This window comes from Cariama cristata, unplaced genomic scaffold, assembly GCF_000690535.1.
Source record: "Cariama cristata isolate BGI_N322 unplaced genomic scaffold, ASM69053v1 scaffold10721, whole genome shotgun sequence".
In the NCBI taxonomy this organism is placed as follows: Eukaryota; Metazoa; Chordata; class Aves; order Cariamiformes; family Cariamidae; genus Cariama; species Cariama cristata.
This window is the reverse complement of record NW_009597547.1, coordinates 6,115-20,554: the sequence shown is the minus strand read 5'-3', so window position 1 is coordinate 20,554 and position 14,440 is coordinate 6,115. Positions and strand designations below refer to the sequence as shown.

The 14,440-nt window shown below is 40.5% G+C and overlaps 1 protein-coding gene across 1 annotated transcript in view; it reads left to right on the top strand.

The window, feature by feature from the left end:
- TAF4B (TAF4b RNA polymerase II, TATA box binding protein (TBP)-associated factor, 105kDa) overlaps positions 1 to 14,440 on the top strand; it is a 56,346-nt gene that overhangs the window by 36,370 nt on the left and 5,536 nt on the right. The window contains exon 16 of the mRNA XM_009708935.1: positions 9,366 to 9,485. Coding sequence (XP_009707237.1) covers positions 9,366 to 9,485 — 120 coding nt within the window. The remainder of the gene's footprint in view (positions 1 to 9,365; positions 9,486 to 14,440) is intronic.

Sequence of the window (14,440 nt, the reverse complement as noted above, 5' to 3'; positions counted from 1 at the left end):
TGTCTTTTATGTGTTGATGGTGACCCCCTGGGAGAAGGGAGACGGTGTGGGGTAACGGCACTGGAGCATGTTCTAAAGCAAAGTTTCCCAAAATGCAGGGTGTACATCTGAACAATGAATACTTATAAAGGCAGGATGTGCTGTCATCCAGCAGCTGGAGGCAACGTCTTAACATTGCTGGAAGTACATCCAGAGACTCAGCAGTGGATTCTTTTATCCAAAAGGCTATACATAATTGCTGTGACCTTTTCATCCCTTTTTGCATGACCTGTTGCCTCAAACTTCTCCTATGCTAAATCATTTACTTTCCTATGTTCTTAGTCTATGTAGCTTGCTATGAATTAAGTCTTTATTTACTTCCCCCTTTCACCTGTTTCAGCAGATTTTAATACCTATGGAAAGTGCACATTCCTTCTGAGACAGCTGCAAGGCTTGCCCCAAGCTGCTCCGTTGTGCACTCAGAATTTTGTCCTTGCTCACCTCATGGGCCAGCTCTTTGTGCAATCTGGGTAAATTACCCCTGTGTTTCATTCAGCCTTATCTGCTGCTCCAGGCCGAGAGGATGCAGTCTTCACGTTGTCCCTGATGCTTGCACTTTTAAACCATAACTTGTTTTAGATGCCTTCTGCTGTTTCCTGTTCTACTTTCAACTATACTTCCAGTCACAAAGAAAATGTTCAGTTGATCCAATTCTTGTAGCTGTATTTATAGTTTATCTCTGGCTTCATCCCTTTTTTGAAATGAGCTTACTGAAATTGAGTAGGTGTAGGATACTGTCAAATGCGCAAGCATGCCATATGAACAGTGCATCCCAGAAGACCCGTAAAAATGGCAGCATGAAACAGTGTGTACTGTAAATTTAAATACAAACCCTGATCTTTTGTACTTCCATCTCTCATCTTGAAAAGTGAGTGTGCTTGTAGTATGACTTCAGGGAGCTTAAGGCTGAGGCAGGGCAAACCTTTCAGACTGTATGTGTGCAAGATTGCTGCTTGGGGTTGGGCAGGTGAACAGGTATTGTACTGATGGCATCTTTGCTTATTCTGTAGTAGCTACCTTCATCTCTGCTCTTACCTTGTGGCACCTTGCAGCATCTATTGATGGATAAAGGTGAGCAACTGCATCTTAAACTAGAGGAAAGAGCATGTGGAGCAAGCACCTGATGGACAGCAGACTTGCCTGTCCCATTCCTTGCTCTTCCAACAGCTCTGTTCACTTATGACTGCACAGATCTTCCCAGTCCCTTGTTCCTGCCTGCTTGACGTACTTGTGAATTTTACTGTTACAATTTTGACACAGATGTCCCAAGACAGCAGTAGATGAGATGCTGAGAAAATTCAATACCTTTAGTATCAACCGACTGGGAGGAAAATAGCAAACCCTAGGGTTTTTTTTTTGTAGAGACAAAACAAACCCTATCAAAAACATCCAGCAAAAAGTCTGCATGATTCCAGTGAGTTCCTGGGTGTTATACAGTAATGACTGAAATAGAGTTTTCTGCATTATCTTTTTTCAAAAATGTTTATTTTTCTATGTCATGTGTCCATCCTAACTCTTTTTCCCTTATTTTGCATATTCTCAAGATAACAAGTAACCTGGTTCTTTGCTGTTCTCCCTACTGTCTCCAGCCCACATTTTCAAGCTGCTTGTTTCCTTTTTCCCCCCACACCTCTTCTGCTGCCTCTGTATTTAGTCTTCTGGACCTAATGGTTCAATTTCTTTAAGACCATTCTTATGCAGGGGAAAAGGAAACTCCCCAGTTAACCGTAACCTCTCAAAAAAGCAAACAAGATGCTGCGAGCGAAATAAGATCTCATCACGATCAATTGACTTTTTATGAACCTTCAGTGACATTCTGAGAGCTTCTGCTTAATTACCTGATTTATATTATCTTTATCATGCTGTAGTGTTTCTTATGTGCTTTTGAATGCTTTGAAAAAAAAGCATGATTATTGAACAGACATCAATTTTGTTACCTGAAGTGTAGCCCTACAAGGAACGAAGGGCTGTCATCAGAAATTTGGTGTGTTAGGAGTCTTGCAGAAAGTCAGGGATGGAAATCCTGTAAAATATTAGATTATTGAGTAAACTAAAAGGTGAACCAAATCCCTGTTTATGTGGCATTCGTATTGGTGTTTTGAATGAGCATAAGAAAAGAGCAGCTGAGATACTGTGTTGGGTACCCTAAAACCAGCTGGCTGGAAGATGATAGCAACTATCTTTAGTGAAAAACAAAAGCCTCCTCAAAACTCCATTAAGCCTGTTCTTGGATTTTCAAATAACCTTTTCTAAGTTTCTCTGAGAGACATGTAACCAGCTGAAAGTATGTCCTTGGATTAGAAACTTGCCAACAGAGGAAATTTTAGGACTAAAAGTACGACCAAAAAATGATAACGGAGCCAGAGAGTTCTGTGCCAAGAACAAGCGTTGGGTGGACTGCATGATGAGACGGAGAAACCTGCAGGTGGAAGATAAGTCTTAAATGTTCTCTAGCTTTGGGACCTCAAGAGTGAGTGAATGAATACACAGTGTTCCAGCAGCTGAAAATCATTCAAAATATCGTGCATTTGGAAGAACTCTGATTGGTTTTACAGTAATGTCTTGCAAGGGCTGGACACTGTCCCGTTGTGATAATGCATGTCTGCGGACGGTCATTAAGCGGTTCTTCTCACAAGTGACAGCATCTGAAACAAAAACTACAGAATATATTGCTTTGGTGTGGTGTGCTGTAGCATTTTTCTTGGCCTTGCAACAAAAGTAGCCTGGGCAGTGTCTGAAAACACAGATAGAGAGCTTGATACTGGATGCTGGACACCCAGGAACTTCCCTGGGCCTGCAAGCAAGGCAAGGTGATGGGACTGCACAGGGGAAAGCACGTTCCAGGTGTTCTAGAATACACAGAAACGCATCAAAAAATTGTTAAACAAAACACTGGTAAAAGGCAATACACACTCAACACCTGGGAAATTCTTAACAAGAATGGGCAAAATAAGGAGTCAGGACGTCACTGTGCCCTGGATTATTTTTTTGAGTTCTTGTGGGGAAGTTAATTACTTATATATTAGGGAATATCAAATATCAGCTGAAGGAATTTTATTATTTTTTGTTTTGTTTTGTTTTTCCCTATGGGTATGACTATCCTGGAAAAATTTTCTGTTGTTCTCCAAAACCTCTTATTGCACCCTTTAGCTCCAGACAGACAAGGCACCTGGTCTTGGGGGACGCAGCCACAGCAGGGCACGTTCTGCCACTGAAGCATGTATGTGGAATATTAACCTGAAAGTAATCTACACTATTGCATCCAGCCCTGTTATAGGTTAGGACTGCATGTCAAACCAGAGCATGCTATTCTGCCTTTCTGCTGTTAAATCTAAATTACAACAGAGGGAAAAGTCAGTGGAAACTAATTGTATGGCTAATTAAAACAGTTTGAAAGGAAGCAATTGTGAGAAGAGAAATTGCATTATAGGCAAGAGGAGAGAGGATTGTAAATGTTTAAATATGCAGCCTTCAAATGTCAGTTTTCCTCAGAGAATGTCCCCCACATGAGAAGTCTGCTATTCAGCCGCATTCAACCTGTAGGGCAGAAAATTTTGTATAGGAAAGGTAGAGGCTGGAGGCAGTAATGCTCATTGAGCTTTATGACAACCGGTGCGAGAAGCTTGGGATTGAAAACAGAGTTTTAAAGTTTATTTTTCATTTTTGTCACAAGTTCCTTAAAATGCTTAAAGGGAATGTGAAAAAACTGAAGAGCTTGTCTTTGGAAGAAATGAAGGGAGAAGTGACTGAGAAGAGTAGAAAACTGTCTAATGGAGTACCCAGTGAAAGTTTGATTGAAAAATCTCGTCGTAAAAAAGAATAGAAAGAAGGAAGAGAGAGAAGTCAGTTCAGTGGGATAAGTGGCCCTACTTAAAAGGTACCTCAATATTTAGTTCTTTAAAAATATACAGTAAAGGGCAATAGTAAAGACCCATGTACATGTTCAGGTTCCTTTTTCACTGATGCAAACTAGAAAAGGTAAATGTTGATATTTGGTCACAGTTGCTTTGACTGACTTTGAGTTTTAATATTCATTCATTTATTGTTTAATTTCTTTATTGTGGAAGCTGAAAGAATTGGGAGCTTCTGCCTCTTTTGTATACCTATATTCCTTGCTTTTTTTTTTTTTTTGCCCGCAAGTCTTATACAAATTCTTGTTCATCTACTTTAGTGCTTTTATTACTCCTGATGTACTTATTGCTGGATAGCGCACAGAACCCTTAGGCATACATTAGCTTGTCTTCAGCCTTCCCTGGTTTCCTTTCCTGTCAGTTCTTCTATTATTTTAAATATTTATTTAATCTGTCCCATACTCTTATCAACCTACAATGTCATATGTGGAGACATCCCCATTTTTTGCTTGATATTAAACCCAGTATCTTGTACATACACTTTTTAGTCTTTCCCTTATGTTATTTATAACCAAGTCCAGAATTGTGGTGTTTAGCATCCCCATCTTACATCTTACCAGTATTTCTTCTGAGCTCATTTACATCCATACAGCTGTATTTATTTGTTATTGCATTGCCAAGACTATTTTTTGCCATTTTTTTTCTAAATGTAAGTTCCTAGCACTTAAATCTGAGAAGTAGAGAAAAGAAATCTCTCTCTTTATTTCCTAGTACTTCGTATATTGAAGCTCCTGCAGAAGTGGATAGGGGTATAAATTTCTTGAGATGCATGTCATCTACCAGCATCGTGTTGGACAGGTGCCACTTGTTTGGCTTTTCTTTAACCTTGGCCCTATTACTCCTTTGTGAGCCCTGGCTAATACAGATGCTTAATTCCTCATCTCTGCCTTGAGAAAAACCTTCCCTAGTAAAGGTACTCTTGAGGATCTAGAGAGTAAAGGGTTTCATGTGCTTTGTCTTCTATGAAGGCTTATACCAAGTATATGAATCCTGTTCTGCTCTGGATGCTTTGTGACCAGACACGAGGGCTTTTGTTTACTCCTTTTCCAAGGTGAACACATATTTGGCTAGGTAGCTCTCTTCTGCCCCTCTGATAATACAGCCACCGGCCGCTGTGCACATCATGGATTAGATGGTATGAATTAGTTGATTTGTAGCAGTGTATACTTTTTCTTTTCTTTGGTTGTGTTTAAGGGATTCTTCCTGTTTAGGGAAAATCTTTGAGATTTGCATAACTGAGTTGTTGGAGCTCTGGTAATGCAAAACAACCACATATCATGTACTTCATAACCAAAAGAGTTTAAAACCAACTTGCAGTATTGCTTTAAAAAAAAAGTCTTAACATGTCATAGCTGAAGTACTTCTTGTCTTCTTATGCAACTTGAAATTTAATTTTTAGTATTAAAATGCCACAAAAATGTCATTGGTGTAGCAGTAAAAACAGATTTTGCATATTTTCTGAAATGTGGAGTGTGAGACATAAGTGAGAGAATTTCTGTGAGCAGGAAAAGAAATATTTTTCTCAGTAGAGGACTGAGTGAAGAACAGAGAGGTCAATTTTAAAACCTTTCATTTTGTGTGATTACAGCCATGCTGTAAATGCCATTTCACTATAAGGAAGGACTTTAAAACATACCTTACTTCTTGATTTGTGCTGCAGGTCAGATTAACTAAAATGGTTATTGTGTCACCCTAGAGATTCTTGCTTGCTGCAAGACCAGACTTTAAACCCTATTTTTATTATTAAAAAGGCCAGAAGCAACAAAGACTATTTTACAAGTTCTGAGACGTTTTCATAGCAATTTGATCTTTATACACAGGTTTTTAGAACTCTTTGTACTGCGATTCTTAGCATATGTGAAAATCGGAAAGCGGGGAGAAGGAGTTTGAACATTCATTTACCTCTTGCCTGGAGACTGTCCCCTCTCAATGCTCTTCTTGAGGAATGAATTTTGAACAGAACATGTGTTGGACTCCTGTGTTGTGGTAGAATAGCAGCATCTTTCGGCAGATTAAGTAGGTCAAGTTGAGGGGAAACCTGCTAGTTTGTGGGTCCAGTGTATGGCATGGGTTCCTCATGCTCCTTTTGAATTGCCATTACACATTTCTATCTTCAAGAGGGAGAAAAAAAAACCCTGTGTTTCCAAGACAAAAACCTGGATATGACAGTTTCTATTTGTATCCTATTTTAGTTAGAGACACCAATATTAATACCACTGGCTCATAGAAGGGAAACAATACTACATGCAGCTTCTCTGTTATATTTTAATAAAATATATATACTACTTTTACTGTCGTTTGCTTACTGCAGTGATCTTTCTGCCCTGACTTGTGTGCTAAAAACCTGTTAAAGAAAGATTTGACTCAACATAGTTGCCTCTTGCTCTTTCCTAATCTTGTTTAGGAAAATCCGGCAGTAGTTAGCCAGCCAGTATCCTCGGGTATCCCTTGATGTTATCTGCCTGTCTTCTCCTTATCCTGTGCTTTTAACTGCTCACACAATGTTTGGACATTTAATCTCACACTTTTTAATGGAACAAAACTTGTTGAAAAGATGATTTTGCTGGCTTCAGCGGGGTAATTTGGATGTCTGCCCATATTGCTTAATGGGGATCTGTTGAGTCCATTATTGAGTGTTTAAATTCATTCGTCTTAATTATGTTCTCGGAAAAATCCCCGAGATGTCTAGAATGCAACAAGACTGTGATTTCTTGTTTTCTTTTGCTTTGAAACCCTGGTGAGATTCTGCCTGATGTCAAAAATCCGTTAACTAGTTACAAGGTGGAAAATGTATCGGGGAGAGTAGATGATGGTAACAACATGCATTTGTCTTGGGAACTGCGTGGTCAAAGATGCATGAGTTCTGTTTCTAGGAAGCACATCTTTTTCATACTGTCCACCAAGTGTCATCCCGTCCTTTGTATCGGTGGGTTTTCTGCCAGCAGTGCTCCCCAGCAGCAGTCTGTCTTGACAGTGTGCTTTGTCAACTTGAACCGCAGGGGTTAAATGGTGGTGGTGCTGCCCGGGCCCTGCCCGGCCCTCAGCCACAGCAGCATTCTGGTAGTCGGCCAAGAGACACTCAGCCCATCCCGTTCCCCCCACCCTGAGCTGATGCCAACCCAAAGCCCCCTCGGTATTTAATTCATAGCTCACTCTCTTGTCATTGATCTTTACTATGGCTGCCCATCAACATCAGCTATAAAAACAAGAAGGGGTCTTATTTCAATGTTGCTTCAAGCCAATGACCAAATGTTGGTCATTGTTGGTTGACCGTTTTTGACGTGTCTAACTGCAGTGAAGCTGGTTTGTTTGTGTTTTGTAGTGTTGAGGGAGCGGGGGTTATGTTTTCTAATGACTCCCAGGGATGGAAGCACGAGGTTAGGCTAATAAAGACTTTTGTTTTGTTTTAAGTTTAGTGGTTTTAAAAGTCCTCTTCATTTTAAGTATTATGATTCTTAAAAGTAAAGCAAACCATCTTTACCCTTCTGTTTTGGTTTTTTTTTTCTTTGCCACTGGAACCTTTTGAAATTTAATCTGCCCCCAGAGGGATACTGTGTGCATGGCTTGTTGTAAAGCCCCTTCTCTTGGCAAGAAGACTGTGGTGTACGTACTGAACTACGTTGCTAGCAGGAGAGTGAACTTCTGCAGGGATGCTCCAAGCTGCCTGGGAGTGGGGTGGCTCCAGGTGTTGGGAGGCCTGCGCAGCTGGGGCTGGAGGTCAGCACATGCCTCTACCAAAGAATCTCAGTGTTTTATTGCTCCTGATTAACCCAGGGAGTGATGAAGACATCACACAAAAATAGTTTCTAAGCCTCAGTGTTTCACAGAGTTTGTGAAGTTTCGAGATACTTTTTTGGATTTAATCTTATTTTCCCCCATCCCTGATTGGTTGCAGTGGTTCCTGAATATGATGATCAGATGATCCAAGGGCTGGAGCTCCTCTCCTATGAAGACAGGCTGAGAGTAGGGGTTGTTCAGCCTGGAGAAGAGAAGGCTCCGGGCAGACCTTAGAGCAGCCTTCCAGTACCTAAAGGGGCCGACAAGAAAGCTGGAGAGGGACTTTTTACAAGGGCATGGAGTGATAGGACAAGGGACAATGGCTTTAAACTGGAAGAGGGAAGATTTAAATTGGATATTAGGAAGAAATTCTTCCTGGTGAGGGTGGTGAGGCAGAGGAACCGGTTGCTCAGAGAAGCTGTTGGTGTCTTCTCCCTGGAAGTGTTGAAGGCCAGGTTGGATGGGGCTTTGAGCAACCTGGTCTGGTGGAAGGTGTCCCTGCCCATGGCAAAGGGGTTGGACTAGATGGTCTTTAAAGGTCACTTCCAACCCAAATCATTCTATGATTCTAATATAAAAACACATATTTAAGACTGAGATTAAAAGGGAAGTTTATCTTGCACATTTAATGCAAGTAGGCTGGCTGGAGGTAACATCAGACGATTGCAGAATGCTAGTAGTTTTTTCAAGTTTAAGGGACATAAAACCTTATAGTTTCTAAAATACTCTTGAAAGCAATACTGTATACTTTGAAAAAACAAAACCTCATTCAGAACTGAATGAATTCTGATAAATAAGGTTGTAAGTGTTTACACTGCACAGAAAAGCAAGAATAGTGTGTGTGGTAAGTGAATGATGGTATCTAGCGGCGAAGAAGTACTACTACATTTCTGTAAGCAGAAGCCTACATAGTGTTATCAAAGGTGACTTGCAAATAGTGTTGTTTTCATAACTGAAGCATTTGTCTCATCTTCAAACAACAAAAAAAAGCCCAACTGAAAAAAACACCAACCCCCTGAAAACCAGCTACTCTCAAGATATGTATGTCAAAGTCTTGCATTCCCTGATTTCTGCTGAAAAATCTTGAGCGTGTGTATAGTTTGAGTCTTACGGGGAGGATGTTCTTTTGGGAATCTTGCACTGAAATACCGTTTTTCTTTAAATAGCCTAGCTGCTGCAGTACTTGATGTGAAGCCGCCAGCATCGCTAAAGAAAGAATGAGTCTGCCTGTCTGAAGTAAAATAAGACTTGCAAAAAAACTCACCCAAAACCCACCCAACTAAAGAGCCCTCCTCCCCAAAATCCCATAGTATTTCTTCATTGTGGATTTGTCTTTATTTAAGTAGTAGCAAGTAGGGGAGTAATGCCATGTAGGTGCTACAAGCTTAGTTCTTACCAGCTGAATTTCTCTTCTCCAAGTGGGATTTCTGAGAGCTGAATTGGGCCATTAATGTTTCAAGGCTCTAAGCATGAGTGAGTATTGGAATCTGTCAAGATATCCCGAAAGACAGGAAAAGATGCTGTGAAATACGTTGTTTCAGTAGAGACTGCAGAGCTGTCTGAAGCTGCCTTAAAGAGAATAAAACCTTTAGGATACTGTATATCATAATTAATGTAGGTGTTTTCTTTTTAAATTAGATGCAGCAGTTGGAGTTAGCACAAATGCAGCAAAGAGATGCCAACCTCACAGCTTTGGCAGCCATTGGACCAAGGAAGAAGAGACCATTGGATTCATCAAACGTTGGATCTGGGCAGGAGGTATGGAGATGGCTTGCAATGACTTGCATGGTGTTGTATCTTCATACTGAATTGTTTTTATCTTTCCCTGTAGGAAGAAGTGAGAATTGTCTTACACAAAATAGATGATTACATACTGTAAGAAAACTAGTCCATGTGTTAGATACTTGAAAGCATTGTTTCTGGTAAATTCAACAGGGATGTTTTAATTGTGTGTTCTAGGAAGAACTGTGGGTAAGAGCACTGTGTATGAAGGACTGAATGAAATGATGGCTTAGAGAAACTTCTATCTGTAGTGTAGAGTAATGAAGCTGTGGTAGTCTTCCACGGCAGCTAGTTGTCACGGCCCCTCAGTTGAACTCACGATGGCTATTTTAGGTGGCTTTTGAAATGGCTCTTGCTTTGATGTTTGGCCGTGGACTTTTTTCCATGTACAATGCATAGGGGCTCTTTTCAAATATACTGTGAGTTCACCTTGGCTAGATCCCTCAAAAAAGCAATAAATAAAGCCAGACCATTCAGTTCCTGTAATGAGCCAGATCACCTTTTGTGCCTCATGCTGCATTTTAAAAGTTCCTTGAAGGTGCTTTTAAGAAATCTTGATCTGAAGAAATCTCTTAATGTTGTGCTGGAGATTAACTGTTTGCAGGACCTGGGAAACTTATGAGGCTGCAGAAATTCTTTCCAAGGGGACTGACAGCCTACTTCTGTTAGAGATCATCATCCTGACTGGAGATGGGAGAAATGTGTTGCAGGCTGTCATTCAAGCGTTGCTGCCAGTTTTGCCCCTTTCTCATGTAGCCTTGACATTGCTGAAGTGAACAGCTGATGGCCACTGACCCAAGCACAGTGAGGAGAAGCCTGGAAAGTAACTCTTGTGTGGAGGACGTGGTGGTAAAGTTGTCCTTTCTGATAAACCTTAGGTCTTTTTCATTCTTGTAGCCTAGGAAATGTAAATAGATGCTAGGATTGAAAATACTCTGGCATTTTTGCATACTGGAGTCTGGAAGGACCTCATATAAAGCTCAGTTATTTGCAACGTAACCGAGACAGTGGTGACACCTGCCCTGTAGGTTTTAGGTTTTCCCTCAGCCTGGACTGTGACAAGAGACCTCTCTAAGGAGGTGAGGTAGGCTTGTTTCTCTGATATTTTTTTTTTTTTTTTTTTTTCCCCGCTGACGTGGAGGCACAAGTAGCTCCTTGAACTCTCCCAGTTTACCGCAAGTGAAGTGAAGGGATCTGTATCTAAACAAGCTGCAGAAAGCAGCATTCCCAGCTTTTGAGCAGCTATTCTTCACTTCTTTGAAGATTTTTAATGCACTTTCACATGAAGCTGAAGGTATAGGTTTTTTTTCTTTATAATACCACTGGAAAAACTTGAAAAAATGAGTCTAGCACAAAAATAGTTTTCCCCATCCTTTTTTCCTCTTCCCCCAAGCTTCTATCAAGTAACTATTCCTGTTCTTCGTAGTGGTTTTCTGTAATTATGGCCGGATTTGTTTCTGAATATTTAACAAGTCTGCCTGTTCGGTACTTTTCAGTTATTTCTCATCCTCTGTGGCGCGTCTGCTTTATTAAAAGCTTCACGAGGTTGTGCTAAAGTGAGACAAGACAGGTAACAGTGTTGCTATTGAAAGGAGGTGATCCATTATTTACATTGCCAGTTTAAAAGAAAGTGGAGATAAGGCACCTAAAACTGACCATAAAGCTTGATAGTGTTTCATTGTCACAGATTTACCTGCTGTATTTTAAGATGCTTCTCTCATGGTTTGCCTTACCGGACTGAGTTGTCAGGGCAGTAGGCGAAAGTCATTCTGCCAGCGAAACTACTTTTGTTTCTCGCGTGCAATCCTGCATTCCAGTGCTCAGCACTTAGGCTTCGTGCTACCAGAAAGCAATTCTCTGCAGACCTTTTTTCTTTTTTGTGAAATCGTGCAGGATAGCAAACGTGAGAAGGATGTTTAGACTTAGATGTTTAAGTGTCCCAGTATATCTGAGGAGGATTTATAAAAGGCTTAAGACTTCTCATGTACAATAAAGAATGGTTTTGACAAACACTCTCTAGTTCAAGAAGCAGAACTTTGGTAATACATTCATGATAACATGGCAAAACATTCTGAGCAGTAAACAACATTCCATTCTTCAGAGATGAAAGGAGGTCTTTGAAACTGAAAGCAAGTACAATATGGCCTTAGGCTGATGCACATTTGGGCATCTTTAAAATCATCGTTTTGGGCAACCTGTCTGAGAATAATTTAAACAGGCAGGATGTACTTTCTCATTTCAAATTGCAAATACAGACAGCTTTACTCTCAAGTAATCTTAAATGTCAGAACTTCATGACTATGCAATGGCAAGGAGTAAATCTGTGCATAATACTCCTGTGACCATGTTTTTTTCCTTTTTTAAAGCCTAATATCTTGGTAGAGAGGTATGATGGAAGAAGTTATGCCTGAATGTGAATGATCCTTTGACAGTATTGAATGAAACCACTGACGCTAACTGCATTAAGCTTTTTAACTGAGACTTCAAATTCACTTGGAGATATGTTCTTTGTACGATGTTTGTATCTCTTATGTCCATGTTAGAGCAAGTTGACTCTGTTCAACTTCTTTTTATCATTGCCTGCTGCAATAATTAAAGGAAAGGAATTGTTTCAAGCCATTATTGATGTAAACTGAAGCCCCAAGGTATTTGGGGAGACAGGGAAGAAATAATCAGTTACAGTATGGACTAAAGAAGTGAAACCCTGTAAGCAAATTTGTTACCTATCTGCCATTCTTTATTCAGTACCAAAATGTAATGGGTACTGGAAGAGTGCAGCTCAGCAGACTGGGTCGCTGTGGATCTGCTGCCTTCTGTTGCAGTAACAGTAAGTGTGAAGGGCTAAAACCAGCATTTTGTTAGCATACCGTGTTTTCTTTCTCCACAAATGAGTATCTGTGTTTAACTGGGATGGTTCTTCAGCCTTAGGTATGGAGAAGAGGAGACTGAGGGGAGACCTGATTGCTCTCTACAGTGACCTGAAAGGAGGGTGTAGCCAGGTGGGGGTCGGTCTCTTCTCCCAAATAACAAGTGATAGGACAAGAGGGCATAGTCTGAAACTGCACCAGGGGAAGTTCAAGCTAGAAATGAGGAGGCATTTCTTCACAGAAGGGGTCATTGGACATTGGAATGGGCTGCCCAGGGAGGTGGTGGAGTCACCATCCCTGGAGGTGTTTAAGAAAAGACTGGACGTGGCACTCACTGCCATGGTCTAGTTGACACAGTGGTGTTAGGGCAAAGGTTGGACTCGATGATCCCAGAGGTCTCTTCCAACCAAATCGATTCTCTGATTCTGTATCTGTTTCTCCACACTCTGCTACCTGACTTTGCAACTCTTCTGCAAAGTCTTTTTCCTGCGGTAGCTGAATGCCTGATTCCTGCACAGTCATGTTACCTTGTTCCCTGAAATTCTACTTTCTTTTCTTGGTCTTTTAAGGAGATCTATTACGGATTATTTTAATCTGAGAACTAGAACGTGTGGTGACATAAGCATGTGCTTTACAGCTAGAAGCTTGCTTATCAGCAGCCACATCACCTCATAGCATGGCAGGTAACAAATAAAGAAAAGAGTGTCTGTCAACCAATTTGGACCTGAGAGCAGTATAAAAAGGGTAACCTGTGTCTTGCCCTGGCTATTGCTTGTGTATCGCTAAACTTGAAATAGCAGTAGGGGCAAATCCATGATGATCATGGAATGAAAAAATAAGACTGATACTCTCAGCCTAATTAAAAAAAAAAAAAAAGAAAAAAGGCATTTGTATAATGGGAATTCTTTTCCTCTTCTTGTTGGAAACACTCATTTGGGTAGTTTTGCGTGTTCTTTTCACTGCAGCTTAAGATTTGAATGGTATTGTTCAGAAGGAGTAATTTGAAAAAGCCTTGGTAAGAAAATCGCTCTATTGTGAAAATGTGTTAATTGGTGCTACTTGTATTCCAGAGGTGGTAATATCTTCATCTGTCCCATTCTGGTCCCTCTGGACACTTTTGGATACAATGAGGGGGAGAGGCCTTTGGATTTGATTCATATTTGGTTTCGGATTTGTGTATTTGTTACCCACCTCTTCTCCTCCCCCAGTTTGGGGGCATGTGGTGAACAGCAGTGAATTGAAGGGTGGGAAGAATTGAAAAATAACTCATCTTAAGAAAGGAGAACACTTCTAAAACAAATCAGAAAAGAGGAAACTTGAAGCCACAGACTTATTTTCCTGATTCTGTGTTCCATTTAATAGTTTTTATTGGTTGGTAACATACCCCATAATGTTTTCAATGCTGAGAAACAGTCAAGGATTTTTTTTTTTCTTGGATTAAGTTTTACTGGTTTTCTGACAACAAAGCTATTTTGAAAACAGCTTTGTCTCATTCTCACTATAACTGGAGTCTTAGAAGTTTGAAAACCCTTGCAGATATTTAAAGCTTTTTTCTGTGAGAAAACAGACTGCAGTTCTGAGTCCTTAAACTTTCTTTCCTTCTGTCCAAAGGTGTCCTGAGTCCAAGGCAATCTTTGGCCTTGAACTGAGAGCAGTATATTTGTGCGGTATCACGCAGCAGGGAGGGGAAAAAAGTCTTACATATGTTTTTAAAAGTAGAGTTAGGAGATTGGCTGTTACTGTTATGGTCAGCTTCTGAAAACTGTGATTTGATGATTCTTCTACTTTATACAGGAAAACTTGGTTGGATGCCTGCACTTCTATATAATTTTTTGGGGGATGCTGCTTGCTTCTCGTCCATTTTCTAACTCAATAATAGCACCTTACCTACTTGGAAGTGGTGCAGTCTGTCTTGCCCCAAAGTGCTGTTGGTGGCCTGTCCATCACTTGCCTTCTTCCAGATTGGTTGCATTGACTGACTCAGGGGTAAATCTTGTGTCCTTTCTTTTTCCCTGACTCAATGGCAAAGAAAATTTCCTCCTCCCAGATACTGCTTGTGGCTGT